General features: G+C 58.0%; 1 protein-coding gene across 2 annotated transcripts in view; it reads left to right on the top strand.

Annotated features, from left to right (window-relative positions):
* The window catches only part of PTK7 (protein tyrosine kinase 7 (inactive)), a 38,747-nt gene extending 24,246 nt beyond the window's left edge, over positions 1–14,501 (top strand). For both annotated transcript variants that reach the window (XM_075413281.1, XM_075413282.1), the window contains exons 2-20: positions 743–1,036; positions 1,590–1,692; positions 2,136–2,326; positions 3,031–3,178; positions 4,181–4,311; positions 4,577–4,843; positions 5,070–5,203; positions 5,619–5,754; positions 5,886–6,005; positions 6,177–6,326; positions 6,604–6,754; positions 7,111–7,238; positions 7,530–7,733; positions 11,697–11,849; positions 12,034–12,266; positions 12,854–12,934; positions 13,019–13,170; positions 13,248–13,426; positions 13,627–14,501. In XM_075413281.1, the coding sequence (XP_075269396.1) occupies positions 743–1,036; positions 1,590–1,692; positions 2,136–2,326; positions 3,031–3,178; positions 4,181–4,311; positions 4,577–4,843; positions 5,070–5,203; positions 5,619–5,754; positions 5,886–6,005; positions 6,177–6,326; positions 6,604–6,754; positions 7,111–7,238; positions 7,530–7,733; positions 11,697–11,849; positions 12,034–12,266; positions 12,854–12,934; positions 13,019–13,170; positions 13,248–13,426; positions 13,627–13,787 (3,116 nt within the window). In that variant the 3' untranslated portion in view covers positions 13,788–14,501. The remainder of the gene's footprint in view (positions 1–742; positions 1,037–1,589; positions 1,693–2,135; positions 2,327–3,030; positions 3,179–4,180; positions 4,312–4,576; positions 4,844–5,069; positions 5,204–5,618; positions 5,755–5,885; positions 6,006–6,176; positions 6,327–6,603; positions 6,755–7,110; positions 7,239–7,529; positions 7,734–11,696; positions 11,850–12,033; positions 12,267–12,853; positions 12,935–13,018; positions 13,171–13,247; positions 13,427–13,626) is intronic.
* Positions 14,502–14,810: the final 309 nt, after the last annotated feature.

Raw genomic sequence — 14,810 nt, forward strand, 5'->3', positions numbered from 1 at the left:
CCCTGGGTCAATCATTGCAATTTCTTGCTTCCGCTTCTACTTGGAAGTGGGCTGAGTCCCCAGCACAAGCTTGGGGTGTCACTGCTGCATCCACTGGTGCTGTGCTCCAGCAGCTGCACTGTTTATTCCCATGGGCAATTCTTGTTCCAGACCAGCTTTTTCTGGGTAATTTCTGAGGATGTGGAGGTGAGATGGGGACATGATCCCAAGGGGAGAATCTTTGGTGAAAGACTAGAAACAATCCATGGGTGGTTTTGATCTGGGCAATCTTGATGCATGGCTGGGACTTAGGATGAGTCCCAGAAAACAGGACAAGAGGAGCTCAGAGAAACATCTGAACTGCTCAGGAGGCTGCTTGCTCTCCACTGTTTTGGTGACCGACGTCTTGGCTCATACACTGCGAGACACCTCTCTGTTCAGGCTGGAAATGCGGCACTCAGCAGTGGGTCATGGGAGCTCCCTCCTAATGCCTCTGGCCCCAGGGTGGCTTGTGCCAAGCTCAGGCAGCCCTGTCCCAGTGATTGCTGGAGACACAGGCTTAAAGTGGCTGTGCTGGAATCTGAGCACAGATCTGTCTAATCTCCCCCATCGGGGATCATTTTTGGCAGGTGTGCTTTGGGATGTGTGTCTCCTAACACTGCAGTTTCAGCTGTCTGGAGACCCTTGAGAACAGCACATGCTTACCTACTCCTATCTCCCCATGCCTGTGCTCTAAACGTGCCCTCCTTCTTCTGTCTTGCAGCCGTGGGGGCTCGGGCGATGATCCTTTTCACCAAGGAGCCGTACTCCCAGGACGCCCTGCACGGCCGCAGCGCCATCCTCCGCTGCGAGGTGGAGGAGCCGGCGGATGTGGAGTTTGAGTGGCTGCAGAATGGGCTCCCAGTTCAGGACACCGAGCAGCGCTTCAAGGAAGGCAGCAACCTCCAGTTTGCTGCTGTCGATCGGCACCGGGATGCTGGGGACTTCCAGTGTGTAGCGAGGAACTTGCTCACTGGGGAGGAGGCCCGCACAGCCAACGCATCTTTCAATATCAAGTGTGAGTGTGGGGCGAGGGCAGCCAGGCATGCGCCACAGCCTGGTGCTGCCCACCGTGGACGGGGCAAAGCGCTCTCCTGGGAGGGCCCAGGGCTGGAAACAGCTTTGCCAGACTGCCTGCTAGTGTGTGGAGCGTGGTGGTCAGACAGGGACTGGGCAGCATGAACTGTGCAGTAGGACTTCTCTCCAGTTACCATGTCCTTCGTGCCCTCTAGGCTACTTGTATCTTCTGATGTCCCCAAGGCTGTCGGAGATGCTTTCTCCTGACGCCTTCCCTGTTTGTATATGTGAAATGGGGATGTTACTGCACCAAGTGTGTCCTGAGCACTGCAGATCCTTTCAGAGCCCCTCTTATCCCTCAGAGAACAGCTACACAGGGCAAAGTGGGACATCTGCGGGGTGGGTGTCCCTTTGCTCCGTGCTGGCTTGAGGGCTTACATATCTCTAAGCGTGCTTGTGCCCTTGCTGCCTGCTCTGGTTATTACTGAGTCGGCATCCGCCTGGGCTCTGCAGGTTTGGAGAGCCAGCTGGGTTGATATTCTTTGATCCTGCAGGGATTGAGACAGGCAGCGTGGTGCTGAAGCAGCCGGCCAGCATAGCCGAGATCCAGCCCTCCTCCACAGTGGTCCTCCGGTGTCACATCGATGGCCACCCGCGGTAAGGGTTGCCCCCCGAGGAGCGGACCCTGCCACGGGTCCCCTTGCACCTTTGCTGCGTGCTCTTCCTCTGTCTCTCTCTCCTCTCTCCTGCGAGGATTCAGTAGAGTCTAGGGAAGGCGAAAGGCAGGATTGAGCCTGTGGCTGAGCACCGGGAGAGAAGGCAAACGGCTTCCTCAGAGCCGCGTAGCGAGGAGCACAGTAAGGACGGGCTGTCACAGTCCGGTCGCTGAGCTGCTTGGTGTGCTGCGGTCACTCTCCGTTGCTTTCCAGTCATGTCCCGTCCACTTGGCTGCATGTCTCATAGCTTCGTGTCTGTGTCGGGGCCAGCAGCGGGGACAGAGAGCCATGGGCCATCTCTGGGCTGTTCCCTCTGCACACGTGCTCTCTGGGGAGCCCTGCCGGCGCCCTGCACTCGGTCACCCTCTCGCCCCTGTCTTGCAGCCCCACATGGCAGTGGTTTCGGGACGGTGCCCCCCTCCCCGACGGCCGCAGCAGCTATGCTGTCAGCAACAAGGAGCGAACGCTGACCCTGCAGAGCGCCAGCCCCGACGACAACGGTCTCTACTACTGCTGTGCTCGCAGTGCTGTTGGCTTTGTCTGCAGCCAGAACAACTTCACGCTGAATATCATCGGTGAGTTGTGTCCTGGCTGCCCAGGGCTGGGGGCTCGGCTAAAACAGCCTCCGCTTTGCTGCAGGGCAGGAGCCAGGCTTCGGGGGAAGTGCCAGTCTGGTGTGACTTGCTCTGTGCGAAGCCTTTGGCCAGAAACAGGCCTAAATCACCTGGCTGGGTTTGAAGCCTGCCCTGTCTACAGGTGTTAACTTGCCCCTGCGTCTTTCTGGAGCAGGTCTGTGCTGTCATCTCTGGTGCTGGAGCACCAGGGTCCTCCCTACTTGAACAAGGTTTGGACCCTGGAGGCTGTGGGTGCTGCTGGTTTTGCTGATACCAGTGCCACCGCGGCGCTGCGTGGGTGAGACGCCCTGCTGGCCTTTGGAGGCAAGGCCCTGGGAGGGCAGGAGATGTTGGCCTTAGAGATGTATTTTGAGTTGGTCAGGGGAACTGCAGTCCGGTGACAGGTTTGATCTGTTTGCTAGGATCCCGGGGTGCTCAGTGCCTTACTGGCAGCAGAAGGGGCTTTCCCCAGAGCAGCTGCTGCAGGCAGTCCTGGGCTCTGGCTGCGTAGCTGTAGCCATGCTGGCATGTCTGCCTCCTCCGGACCCGCAGCCTGCTCGCGGGGAGCGCCTAGGTCTCGGCTGAGTTTCCCCCAGAGCGCTGGTGAAGGGACACCACAGACCGCTCTTGCTCTTCTCAGCCTCCTGTGGTCTCTGCCGTTGCAGACGAGAGCTTTCCTCAGGCGGTGGTCGTCCCGCAGGACCTCATTGTGACCAAGAACGAAGAGGCCATGTTCGACTGCCAGTTTGCAGCTGTGCCTCCTCCCACGCAGGAGTGGCTCTTTGAAGACAGCCCCGTCACCAACAGATCCAAGTAATAGGGACCCCAGTGACGTGGGCAGGGCTGGGTGGAGAGCGGGCACCACGTTCCAGAAGCAACAGAGAGAGGCCAAACCCTGGCCGGGCCCGAGGGCAAGCATTCAGCATCAGGCCGGCCACTGGGATTGGTTTCTCAGCTTGGCTGGCTTGGGTTTAGGAGGGCCGTGGTACTTGTGCGTGGCCTTTATCTGCATGAGACTCAGGAGGCAGTTTGTCCTCAAATGAGTCTGTGGGGCTGTCAGTCCTAGGTGCCCGCACATGATGATCCCCAGAGCTGTGGATGTCTCCTAGCCCCAGGTGTCCGTGTGTGGTGGTTTCATGGAGCTGGGGACAGCTCAAGCCCCAGACACCCACTTAGGACAATTCCCAGAGTCAGGAGCATGTCCCAGTACCAGGTGCCCACAGGCGGTGATCCGCAGACTCGGGGACACCTCCCAGCCCCCAACATCTGCACAGCAACCACTGGGCCCATGGCTGTCGTGCACCTCCAGATACCAGCACATGGTGATACCCAGAGCCAGGAGCGTTTCCGAGCCCCAGACACCTACACATGGGGCAATCCCCAGGTCTGGGGACATCTCCCAGCCCAGGCTGCCGGTAGACAGTGGTCCTGTAGCCCGGGATGTCTCTGAGCCAGGTGGTGCAAGGCGAGTGGTGCTGTCTGGGCGCCAGATGCCCGGTGGCCTGGCAGCTCCCGGGCGCCACCTTGTGCCCCCCACCCCCTCTCCTGGCTGTGCCACCTTGCAGAGCTGGCCCAGTCTGGTGACGTGCCTTTTGGCCGGAGAAAGATACTTCTGTTAGCTCATTTCCTCCATGAAACATGTGTCCCACTGTCTCCTTGTTTGTGTGTGCTGCTCCCCCTGCACTGGGAAGCTTTGTCTTGGCACAAAATCTCCCCCTTGGTTCCCCGGGCTCGTGTAGGACATTGCAGGGCTGTGGCTCTGGCCCATGTCCTGCAGAGATGCCCACTGAGCCCAGCCTCTCCCCACGTGCCCAGGACCACCGTGTTCGCCAACGGTTCCCTGCTGATCACCCAGGTGAGGGCTCGCAGCACCGGTGTCTATAAGTGCGTTGGCCGTGGGCAGAGGGGGAAGGCTCTTGTGCTGAAGGCGACTCTGCGGCTAGCAGGTGAGGTCCTGGGGCTGGTGGCAGGGTGGGCAGCGGGTCCCAGAGTTGCAGTGTCACTCTGGAGCTATGTGACAATAGAGCAGTGGGTCAGTACGTGGAGAGCTGCCTGGTTTATCTGTGAAATCCTTGCTGCCTGGGTGAGGGGAGCAAACATAGCTTGTGCGCTCTCTCCCTTGGCTCGTGCCTGCCGTGGGGGTGGTGATACTGGTGGGTTGGCTACATGTTCCTGCCCTGTTTGAGCCCCGCTGTCTATTCCTTCTCTCAGAGATCGAAGAAATGGCACCCTTCTCCCCGAAGGTGCTGACAGCGAACCAGGGGCACCGCGTGGCCTGCACTGTCCCGCGAGGCATACCCACGCCCCAGGTCTGGTGGGAGAGGAACCAGGAGCGAGTTCCCACTGCTGGCAGGGTGCGCCAAGAAGCAGAGCATCTTGTTTTCGCCAGTATCACCGAGGCGGACGCGGGGACCTACACGTGCCATGCTGCCAACAAGGCTGGAGAGAAGAAACAGGAGCTGAGCATCACTGTGGCTAGTAGGCAGCTTTCCGAGAAGGGCTGGGAGCAGAGAAGGGGGCTGGACAGGGGGTTGGGGTGAGCTGGGGTGGGATCGTGCATCACCTCACTGATGCGGAGAGGCACATCTCTCATGGCTGGGCTGCAGGGCCCCGTGGCCGGCTGCACGCTGCCTGTCTGGTCTGCGCTGGTGGTGGCCGGAACGGGGGTGAGTGGCCCTGTGTAACCCCTTGCCTCCGTGCTCAGCGGTACCCAAGTGGGTGGAGATGCCCAAGGACAGCCAGCTGGAGGAGAGCAAGCCGGGATATCTGCACTGCCTTAGCAAGGCCTCCCTGAAACCCACCGTCACCTGGTACCGCAACGGCGTCTCCATCTCTGAGGTGAGGTGATGGGGCAAGCCCCTGCTGCTCATCGGCAATTCTGCTGGGCACCTGCTCAGCTCCTTCCTCTGACACTGCTGTTTCTTGCCTCGCTTCTAGCCCCAGCATCCCTATCAGCCCCACTCTGGCCACATTCCTGGCACCATTTCCATCCTAGTGGTGTATGGGTGCACAACTGGCTGTCTCTAGCCACTTGTCTGGCAGCCAACCCCATGCTTTTGGGGCAGTGACAAGAGAGATGTCCCTCAGAGGGATGTCACTGCAGCTTGTCTCAGTTCTCCACGTGGGTCTCGGCAGGGCTGTGTCTATCTGAGGCAGGTTGTGGGGGAGTGGAGCGTCAGGAGTGCCACAAGCAAGGTCTGAACCTAGGGCTGGTGGCAGTGTCATTTCTGCCCCGCTCCCTCCCTCTGGGCAGGACTCACGGTTTGAGATCTCTGAGAACGGGACACTGCGTATCAACAACGTGGAGGTGTATGATGGGACCATGTACAAGTGCGTGAGCAGCACGCCAGCAGGCAGCATCGAGGGATACGCTCGGGTGCACGTGCTAGGTATGCTGACGAGCACTGCGCATCCTCCCTGTGTGGGGAGCTCGGTTGCCTGGCAGGGTGCAGGCGTGACACCCCCAGCTCTGGTGCCTTCTGTGGCTGGGGGGACCTGACAGAATGTCTGTCTCCTGCAGAGAAGCTGAAGTTCACCCCGCCACCCCAGCCGCTGCAGTGCATGGAGTTTGATAAGGAGGTGACAGTGTCCTGCTCAGCCACGGGCCGGGAAAAACCCACCATCCAGTGGACTAAAACAGGTAAGGGGGACTTGGATGCAGTATGTCTGTTTCTGACCTGGGGCCCCAGGGAAGTTACGCTGGCCCACCTCCGACATGGGCGAAGCAGCGGTGCTGCAGCTGCCTGGGAAGCCGCCGTGTGGCACAGCGCTTCATGCGTGACCACTGCATCCCTCTTCTTGCGTCCTGCAGATGGGAGCAGCCTGCCATCCCACGTCAGCCACAACGCCGGCATCTTGTCCTTCCACAAGGTGAGCAGGAGTGACTCGGGGAACTACACGTGCATCGCCTCCAACAGCCCGCAGGGCGAGATCCGTGCCACCGTGCAGCTTGTGGTAGCAGGTGAGGGCTCTAGGGCAGGCAGGTGGGTTTCCTGCTGCGCTGGCCTTGCGGTGGGTTTGCCTGGGTGGCACCCAACTGGCGTGCTCCTGCAGAGAGAGAAAAGTCTGGCCTGACCCTGAGCTCTGCCCCGTGGCACTTGGGTGTCTGGTTTGCCAGTGCTTTGCATACAGCCTGAGAGGGCACGTGCCGCTGTGCCAGTGCTGGCCCTGCTCCCTTGTGGGAGCTCAGCACCATGCCCAGGAGCTGACAGCGTTCGTGTCGGCCTCTCTGCCTTCAGTTTACGTCACCTTCAAGCTAGAGCCAGAGCCCACGACAGTGTATCAGGGGCACACAGCCATGTTCCAGTGCCAGGCAGAGGGGGACCCCGTGCCACACATCCAGTGGAAAGGGAAGGACAAGATTTTGGATCCCGGCAAGCTCCTGCCCAGGTACACAACCTCCATTCCAAACTGAAATGTGGCGCAGCATGGTGCTCCCCATGGCTACCCAGCATGTGGGTGCCGATGGTGCCGTCTCAGGTTCCCAGCTTGTGGGGGCACACAGTTCGTCGTCTCTGTGTCCCAGGCCCTTCACTCTCCCCTGGTCGCAGGGTTACCCTTTCTGCTGCAGCCTGCCATGCGGCAGTTGAGCTGCAACCATTTGTTCTTGAGAGTTGCACAGCCTGAGATTCGAGATGATTGCCCTGGGGACGTGGGGCTGAGGCGTCCTGGGGAGATGGGGCTGCAGGTGCCCCAAGCCTGCCTCTGCCCGCTGGTGCTTGCAAAGGGCTCTGTGTGCTTGGCAGGATTCAGATCATGCCCAATGGCTCCCTGGTGATTTACGACGTCACCACTGAGGACTCTGGAAAATACACCTGTATTGCCGGCAACAGCTGCAACATCAAGCATCGCGAGGCCTTCCTATACGTCGTAGGTAAGGGAGGTGCCCAGCGTCGTGACATGGCCTCCTGGTATCCCCGGCAGCTCTAGGCCCTGCTGCTGGCTGCACTGTTGGGTGCTGCGTGTCCGGTCATGGCTGCTAGGGAGTCACGGCAGCATCCCTGTCGGTGTGCAGCGCGGTGTGCTGTGCCCAGTGTTCTGTGGCTGGACGAGCAGGTGGCCACAGCCACGGGGAGGGTCTTTTCTCATTCCTCCAGCACATTGCTGAGCAGGATATGGGAAATCCCTCTGCACCCTCATGGGTTTGGTGCTCTCTGCTCCACAGACAAACCGGCAGCGGAAGAGGATGAGGGGCCTGGCAGCCACACGCCCTACAAGATGATCCAGACCATTGGGCTTTCGGTGGGGGCAGCTGTTGCCTACATCATTATTGTGCTGGGGCTGATGTTCTACTGTAAGAAGCGGAGAAAAGCCAAGAGGCTGAAGAAGCACCCGGAGGGCGAGGAACCCGAAATGGAGTGTCTGAATGGTGAGGCCGGTACCCCTGGGGGTGGGGGCTTCGCTGCCGGCCCCTTATCCCTGGGCTGGAGGGGCTGAGGGGCAGGGAGCTCCCGGGGAACAGGGGACAACTCCTTACACGTGGAGTCTCTTGCTCTTTGTTTTGGCTATGGCTGGTGGCAGCGACCTGCTGCCAGGTGAGAAACAGGCAAGTCAGTGTGAAACCTGCATCCTAGCCCACTCTGCTGAGTCATGTATTGCTCCTGCTTTCCAGCACCCGTACATGGCGTCACATACACCCTTTGCCAAGGGGAGCGGAGTATCCCTGTTGCGATGCAATGAAATAGTAGTACTCTGCCGGCCTGTTCAAATCACAGTTCAGCAGCTCCTGGTGCTGGAGGGAAGACTTTTCGCTGACCAGGCCTGAACTCTGCTGTGAACTCACCCCGTTATCTCTGAAACCCATAAAAGTTTTGAGCATCTACAGCATCCTCCAACAAGGACTTCTGGAGTGTAACAGGTTATCTAAAAACTCTCTTTGCTTTTGAAGCTTCTCACCTGTCAGCTCTGCACTGGAACACACGGCGCTTCTGTATGTCTGATCGTTCCTGCGAGCGCCTTTTCTGGTTGTGCTGTCGCCTTTCCGAGATGGGGAGCCCCAGGCAGGACTTGGTGCATCCAGCTTTGCAGAGTGACACAGCTGTGCTGTGTCCTGTTCCCAGCTGTGCTTCAGTTCCCTGACCAGAGAGCTCGCTCTGGAGAGTGAGCAGGCAGCTCAGGGCTGAGCCCAGCACTGCAGATGGGACATCAGGTTGCTTTCCCCAGGCCTCATGTTGTGTCTCTGGCTGCACCTCCCAGTGCTCAGTGTCCCTCTGCAGCTGGCCACAGCTGGCCTGTACCTTTGCTGCTAGCTAAGTTGGCGGCTTCGGCAAACAGCTGCCGGCAGCACCCCTTCCCTGTTGGCAGCGTGTTGTACTACCCTGGTTCCTGCCTTCTCTGTGTCCGTTGGGGGATGTTCTCTCCTGTCCGGTGGCAGCTGAGCTGCGTTTTGACAGCTGTTCCCATGAGACCCTGCAAATAGACTAAACTGAGTCCCCATTGTGCATGAGCCACATGACTCCTGCAGTGAACCCAGGAGGTCTCTGGGACATCGTTCTCATTTCCAAAAGCTGTTTTGGCCCTTTCTCCTGACGTCATGGTGGTTGTTGCATCACTGCTACCAGTGAGGACTTGTAAGTGATGGGGTGCAGTTGAGTTTGCTGCCCTTATAATTCCCCGCATCTCCCCCAGCATGACTGTACACACAGACATTGCGCTTCGCCCTCCAGTTCTCCAGCATGCGGCCACATCCTGATCATGTGGGGGTTGCTGTGAGGTCCTGGCAAGACACGACTGCTGGGTTTATCTCCTGTTTTTGCTCTTGTATTGGTACTTTGAACAGAGCCAAACCTCCAGAGGAGAAGTCTGGCTGTGGAGAGCCTCCTGGGAGCAGGGATGCAGGAGTATCTCTGCAGCTTTGTGCTCTGCTGCTGTCACCACTGTGAGCTTTTGCTGTGGACAAGTCACAGGCAGCTCACCTGTGCCAACAGCCTCTGGCCAGCATCCTCTTCCTGGGAAAAGATTCGTTTTAATCTTTTTTTGAGGTGGTCTCAGATTTTTGTTTTGGCCTATCTTTATTATATTTTTCTTTTTATTCTGCCAGAGTTTGCCTCCTCTTATCCCCTTCATTTGGAACCAGTTTAGCTGTCAGAGAGATGCATCCTCACTGCTACAAGCAGACCCAGCTGCTCAGATGTCTACACCCCTTTTTGGTACTCCCGTAGCCTCTCTGGAGAAGTGGCTTGTGTTTGCTGTCAGCTCCGGTGGAGTCACCCCCTTCACCATGGTCTTCAAAGATTTGTCTCTGTTCCTCCTTTTGATGTGGTCCCTCTTTAGCTGGGTGACCTGAAGTATCTCAGCACCTACCTGATGACAAGTACTCCTTGGCTGGTGGCCAGCTGACTTTTCCAGTGCCCTCAGGAGCCAGACTGATTTGACCTTCCTGTGGATTTGCAGTGGATCCTTGCTATGGATTTCCTATGGATCAATGCACTCCTAACGTCAGTCACCTTCCAAGGTCACGTCCTTGGTGTGCCACATCCTCTGTAAAAAGGGTGCTTCCTCTCAGTTTCCCTCTGTCTGACTGTGCTGCATTTTTGGGTGAACACAGACATAGCGTCTGGGGAGGTTAACGGCTGTGGAGACCAAGGGGAGCATTTGATTTTGATGTTGGCATGTGCTAATTTCTCCAGGACAGCATGGCTGCGTCTCTTTCTCCACGAAATGCTCAGGTGTTGCAGGCAGGTGGGCAAAGCAGGCAGCTCCTCTACACTTGGTTCCCATCTGGACTGCTGGATACATAAATTAAACTTCTGTTCATTTTTGTGGTCCCCTTGTCAAAGCTCTGTGAAATGTGGGGATGTCCATTCTCAGAAGTGTCTGTCATTGCTGCCCGCTGGTGCTGTCTCTCAGTGGGAGCGTACTCACTCTGCAGCCTTCGGTATTTTCTTGGCACAGTTGCAGTGGTCGTCTTGTATTATCCTCTTGGCTTCAAGCTTGTAGTCTTGAGACACTATCAGTCATGAGTGCAGACAGCACAGGGTCAGGCAGTCTTGCTAATAATTAGTGTAAAAACAGGGAGAGTGAAAGCAGCATCAAGCTTTGATTTAGAGGGTACGTGGTGTTTTTTCACTACGGTCTTCTGCAAATGTTGCTCTGGCCTGTGAGAGAGGACAGCTGTCAGTAGCGATGGCTCTGAAGTCAACATATCTCTGTCTTCACGGCTCCAAGCCTACCTGTGACAAAGCCACAGTCCCTGTCATTGTGGCCAGACCTGCTCAGGATGTGCTGGTGGGCTGCAGCATCTCACGCACGCACACACTGTAAGCGTGCACGTACACACGCTGCTGTACAAGGCCCCTTGATGGAAACGATGGGCGGTGGGATTCCTGTTGGAGTTACCTCATGTTGGGTCAAGTCTTAATTGTGTGATTAAATCCGTTTGCATGGCCAGGTGTTTCCTTAATGCTTGCTCCTGGACTAGCTGAAATGGAATGCGCACAGTAATGCAGGGTGATGCTGCACACATGTCAGCCACCTTAGCTCGGTGCTGTGCCTCGCTTTATCTTCACACTCCTCCCTTCAGCTTATGGAAGGTACCACTTCCTAGTGCCAAGTCTGATCTGAGCAATGAGTGCATTCAAAATCAAGAAGGTTTGCTATCTGTACAGTCTTTCCCCTACAAGCTGCCTGTAAAATGTCGAGTTCTGTACTTTCTTAACGCAATAATGTTTTATCCTGTTCACTGGCTTTCCGTTTGTGCCAGCGAAATTTCTAGTGGAGTTCCTGAGCAGAAAGCTTCCTAGCACTGCCTTAACCCAGGCGGTAAAGGAAGCTGCAGGCTGATCTGGTCTGCCAGTCCAAGATTACCAAGGACACGAGCATTGCTGGCTTGCTGGGAAGTGAGCAGGAGCACGGGGGTCAGGCTGCAGCAGCTGATGCCAAGTAGACTTGAGGGTCTCTTGGTCATCAAGAGACTGTGGTTATAGCGAGCAGGGTCTGCTCTCTGCTCTGTCCTTGCCTCACACATCCAATCTGCTGCTGCTGTTCTGCAGAGTTTTGTCAATGGTGGTTTGGATGTAGCCACCCCTTTGGGATGACTGAGTGGCATGGGATGGACAAGACCAGATGGGGCTGGGTGGCTCTGGGACCAAAGCCATTGCTCAGCATCTGATTTCAAGGGGGGCTGCAGGGCTGCCAGAGAGGAGCCCGGACGTGAGCCCGGAGGGAACAACTGTGTGGAGGCCACTCTGTTGCCTGGGGCTAGACATCAGGCTGGGGTGCTTGGAGCCAGTTGTGGGTCTCGGAGTGTTGGTCCCAGAAGGGACTGATCCCCAGCATGAGATTTTCTGCACAGCCTGGCAGGATGCTGAAGCCATTTGTGCTTCCCTTGCAGGTGGTGCTTTGCTACAGAATGGGCAGACAGCAGAGATCCAGGAAGAAGTAGCCTTGACCAACCTGGGCAGCAGCTCTGGGGCCAGCAAGCGGCACAGTGCTGCCGACAAGATGCACTTTCCGCGTTCCAACCTGCAGACAATCACAACCCTGGGTATGATGGGCCACCCTGGCCCTTGTCCCCAGTCCTGCAGGAAACCTGTGGCTGAAACCCTGGCACGTCCTAGCCAGAAGACTGGATGTGCTGGGGTACAGAGGGCCCTGCGGGTGCTGGGCTGTCAAATACATGTGCTGTCCCAATGTATGCTGTCTTCCCATGTGCTGCTCTGCACTTCCAGGCAGGGGGGAGTTTGGTGAAGTGTTCCTGGCCAAGGCAAAAGGTGCAGAGGATGGCGAGGGTGAATCTCTGGTCCTGGTGAAGAGCCTGCAGACGAGGGATGAGCAGCTGCAGCTGGACTTCCGGCGAGAGGCAGAGATGTTTGGCAAGCTGAACCACTCCAACGTGGTGCGGCTGCTGGGGCTGTGCCGCGAGGCAGAGCCGCACTACATGGTCCTGGAGTATGTGGACTTGGTAAGGGTCCTGCCGGCAGTGCCTGTGGTGAGCAGGAGGAGGGATGGACAGTGGGCATGGGGCCTGCAAGTGTGGCATGGTCCAGGCTGGCATCGCAGGACAAGCAAGGTGTAGGGAGACCAGGCTGAGTTTACCCCTGTTGCCAGCGTGCAGAGGAGTCTCAAGGGGAGTGGAGGTCTCCTGCAAGACCTGGAGGTGACTTCATCCTCTTCCACACCCTTCTGATTTCTGGTTGATGTCCAGGACTCAGCTGAATAAGTTAAGCTGTGGGACTCCGTGCTGCAGAATGGCTGCGAATGCTGAGAGCTGCTGTGGGGAGGCCTGGAGTTCATGGAAGAGAAATGAGTCTGGGGCATGAAATAACTCTTGGAAACATGAGGCCTGCTTGCCCTGATCTTAGCCAGTTGAGGCCCAGAAGTGAGACATGGGCTTGCCCTACAGGGCTGGGACCAGGAGGACAGGCAGGGAGGGGACTGTGGCTCAGGAGATGAGGATCCATGGGCCTGCCACATGCAGGCACTGCAGAGGCCGATGGGGCTGGCAGCTTGGGGACGTGCTGCCTCTGAGTTTTGCTGTCTGTCTCCCAGGGGGACCTGAAGCAGTTCCTGAGGATCTCCAAGAGCAAAGATGAGTCTCTGAAGCCGCAGCCCCTCACTACCAAACATAAGGTGATAGTGCGGCTTTGGAAATGCTGTGGGGCTGGGGACCCTGAGGAGGGAGCACAGCCGGTGCTGACATCTCTCTGGGGTCAGGTGTCTCTCTGCACACAGGTGGCCCTGGGCATGGAGCATCTTTCCAATGGCAGATTTGTGCACCGCGACTTGGCAGCCAGGAACTGCCTGGTCAGTGCCCAGCGGCAGGTCAAGGTCTCGTCCCTGAGCCTCAGCAAGGATGTGTACAACAGGTCAGCTGGGAGCCCGGCAGGGGAACGGGAGGGGATGGGATGGCACCGGTCTCATGGCCTGCCTGTCCTGCCTGCAGCGAGTACTACCACTTCCGCCAGGCCTGGATCCCGCTGCGCTGGATGCCGCCGGAGGCTGTGCTGGAGGACGAGTTCTCCACCAAGTCAGATGTGTGGTCCTTTGGGGTGCTCATGTGGGAGGTCTTCACGCACGGGGAGATGCCCTACGCCCCACTGGCAGATGATGAGGTCCTAGCAGGTATGTGGAGTACCTCGGGCTGTCCCCGGCGTTGTAGCCTACTTCCTTGTGGTGAAGGGGGCCAGCCAGGCTGTGACATCCCCTTTCTTGACACTGGGGAGGCTGTTCCAGCCCGCGGGGAGAGATGCTGCCCTCGTTGCACCCCGTGAAGAGCATCACGCCTCTAACCAGTGGCCCTATGGACTTTGCTTTCACGCCAGGTCTGCAGTCAGGAAAGACGAAGCTCCCGCACCCGGAGGGCTGCCCGTCCCGCCTCGCCAAGCTGATGCAGCGCTGCTGGGCCCCCAGCCCTAAGGATCGACCCTCCTTCAGCGAGCTCGCCACCGCTCTTGGGGACAGCCCGGCTGACAGCAAAGCCTGAGCATCCCGGCCCTCGCTGGGTACGGACGCTGCGGGGCGGGCAGGGGTCTGTAGGTGCCTGGGGAGCCCCTGGCACTCCTGCGGCCCCTTGCTGAGCCCAGCCCTGATGCGCCAGCGAGCAGCTCAGCACCAGCAGCTGCTGGACTCAAAGCACAAGCCAGTGTACCCCAGCCCCCCCACCCCTCTCCTCCACGGGTCCCGAAAGACAGCCCTCGCCGCCTCTTGCTCTCCGCCTGCCCAGCCTGGTGCTCTTGGGCTGCCAGCATGGATGGAGCGCAGCTCCCCGTCACCCGGCGAGGGCTGGGCTCCAGCACCAGGCTCTCCGTCCCTGCTCGCCACGTGCATATCTGCCGGCCTGGCCCGGCTTCTCTCTCAGTCCGTCTGTCCGTCCGTCTGTGCTAGGCATGCCTGCCTCCCCCGCGCCCCATGGGTACAGGCCAGCCAGCGGGAATACAAAGTGCCTGGCATATGAAGGAGCTCACTACCTTTCCCAACTACCCTGTGCCTTTTTTTGTACGACTCTGGGCAGCGCCCCTCTCTCCCTCTTCCTCTTCCAGAGCGCTGACTCCTCCCTACCATAGTATTTCTGTTACTGGAATGCAGCCTAGAGTGGGTTAGTTTGTTTGCTTGAGCGGAGGGTACCGCAGCCAAGAAGGGTTGGGTTTTGTTGGGTTTTTATGTGCTGCTCTCAATAAAGAAGGCTTTTTTTTTTGTTTTGGTTTTTTTGGTCTTTGTAAGACGCTGCTGTCAGATGGATGTTTGACTGTTGTCCTCCACATGGTTCCTGAGAAGGGTTGGGGGCCAGTTCCTCGGGCGTCTGTCTCCTGTGTTTAACCCTTTTGCCCTCTTTCTGGCTGGATCTGAGATGCCGTTGCCAGGCTGCTTTGTCCTGAGGGAGCACTGTGCCTCAGCGCTTACTGTCTCTCCGGGCAGTTGTGGGTTGCTTTCCAAGAGGGACACATGTCTCCAGCGAAATTGTCCCTCGGACTCCCTGCAGGCAAGCACTTCTGGACAAACTGGTCAG

Source organism: Opisthocomus hoazin, chromosome 2 (assembly GCF_030867145.1).
Source record: "Opisthocomus hoazin isolate bOpiHoa1 chromosome 2, bOpiHoa1.hap1, whole genome shotgun sequence".
Lineage (NCBI taxonomy): Eukaryota > Metazoa > Chordata > Aves > Opisthocomiformes > Opisthocomidae > Opisthocomus > Opisthocomus hoazin.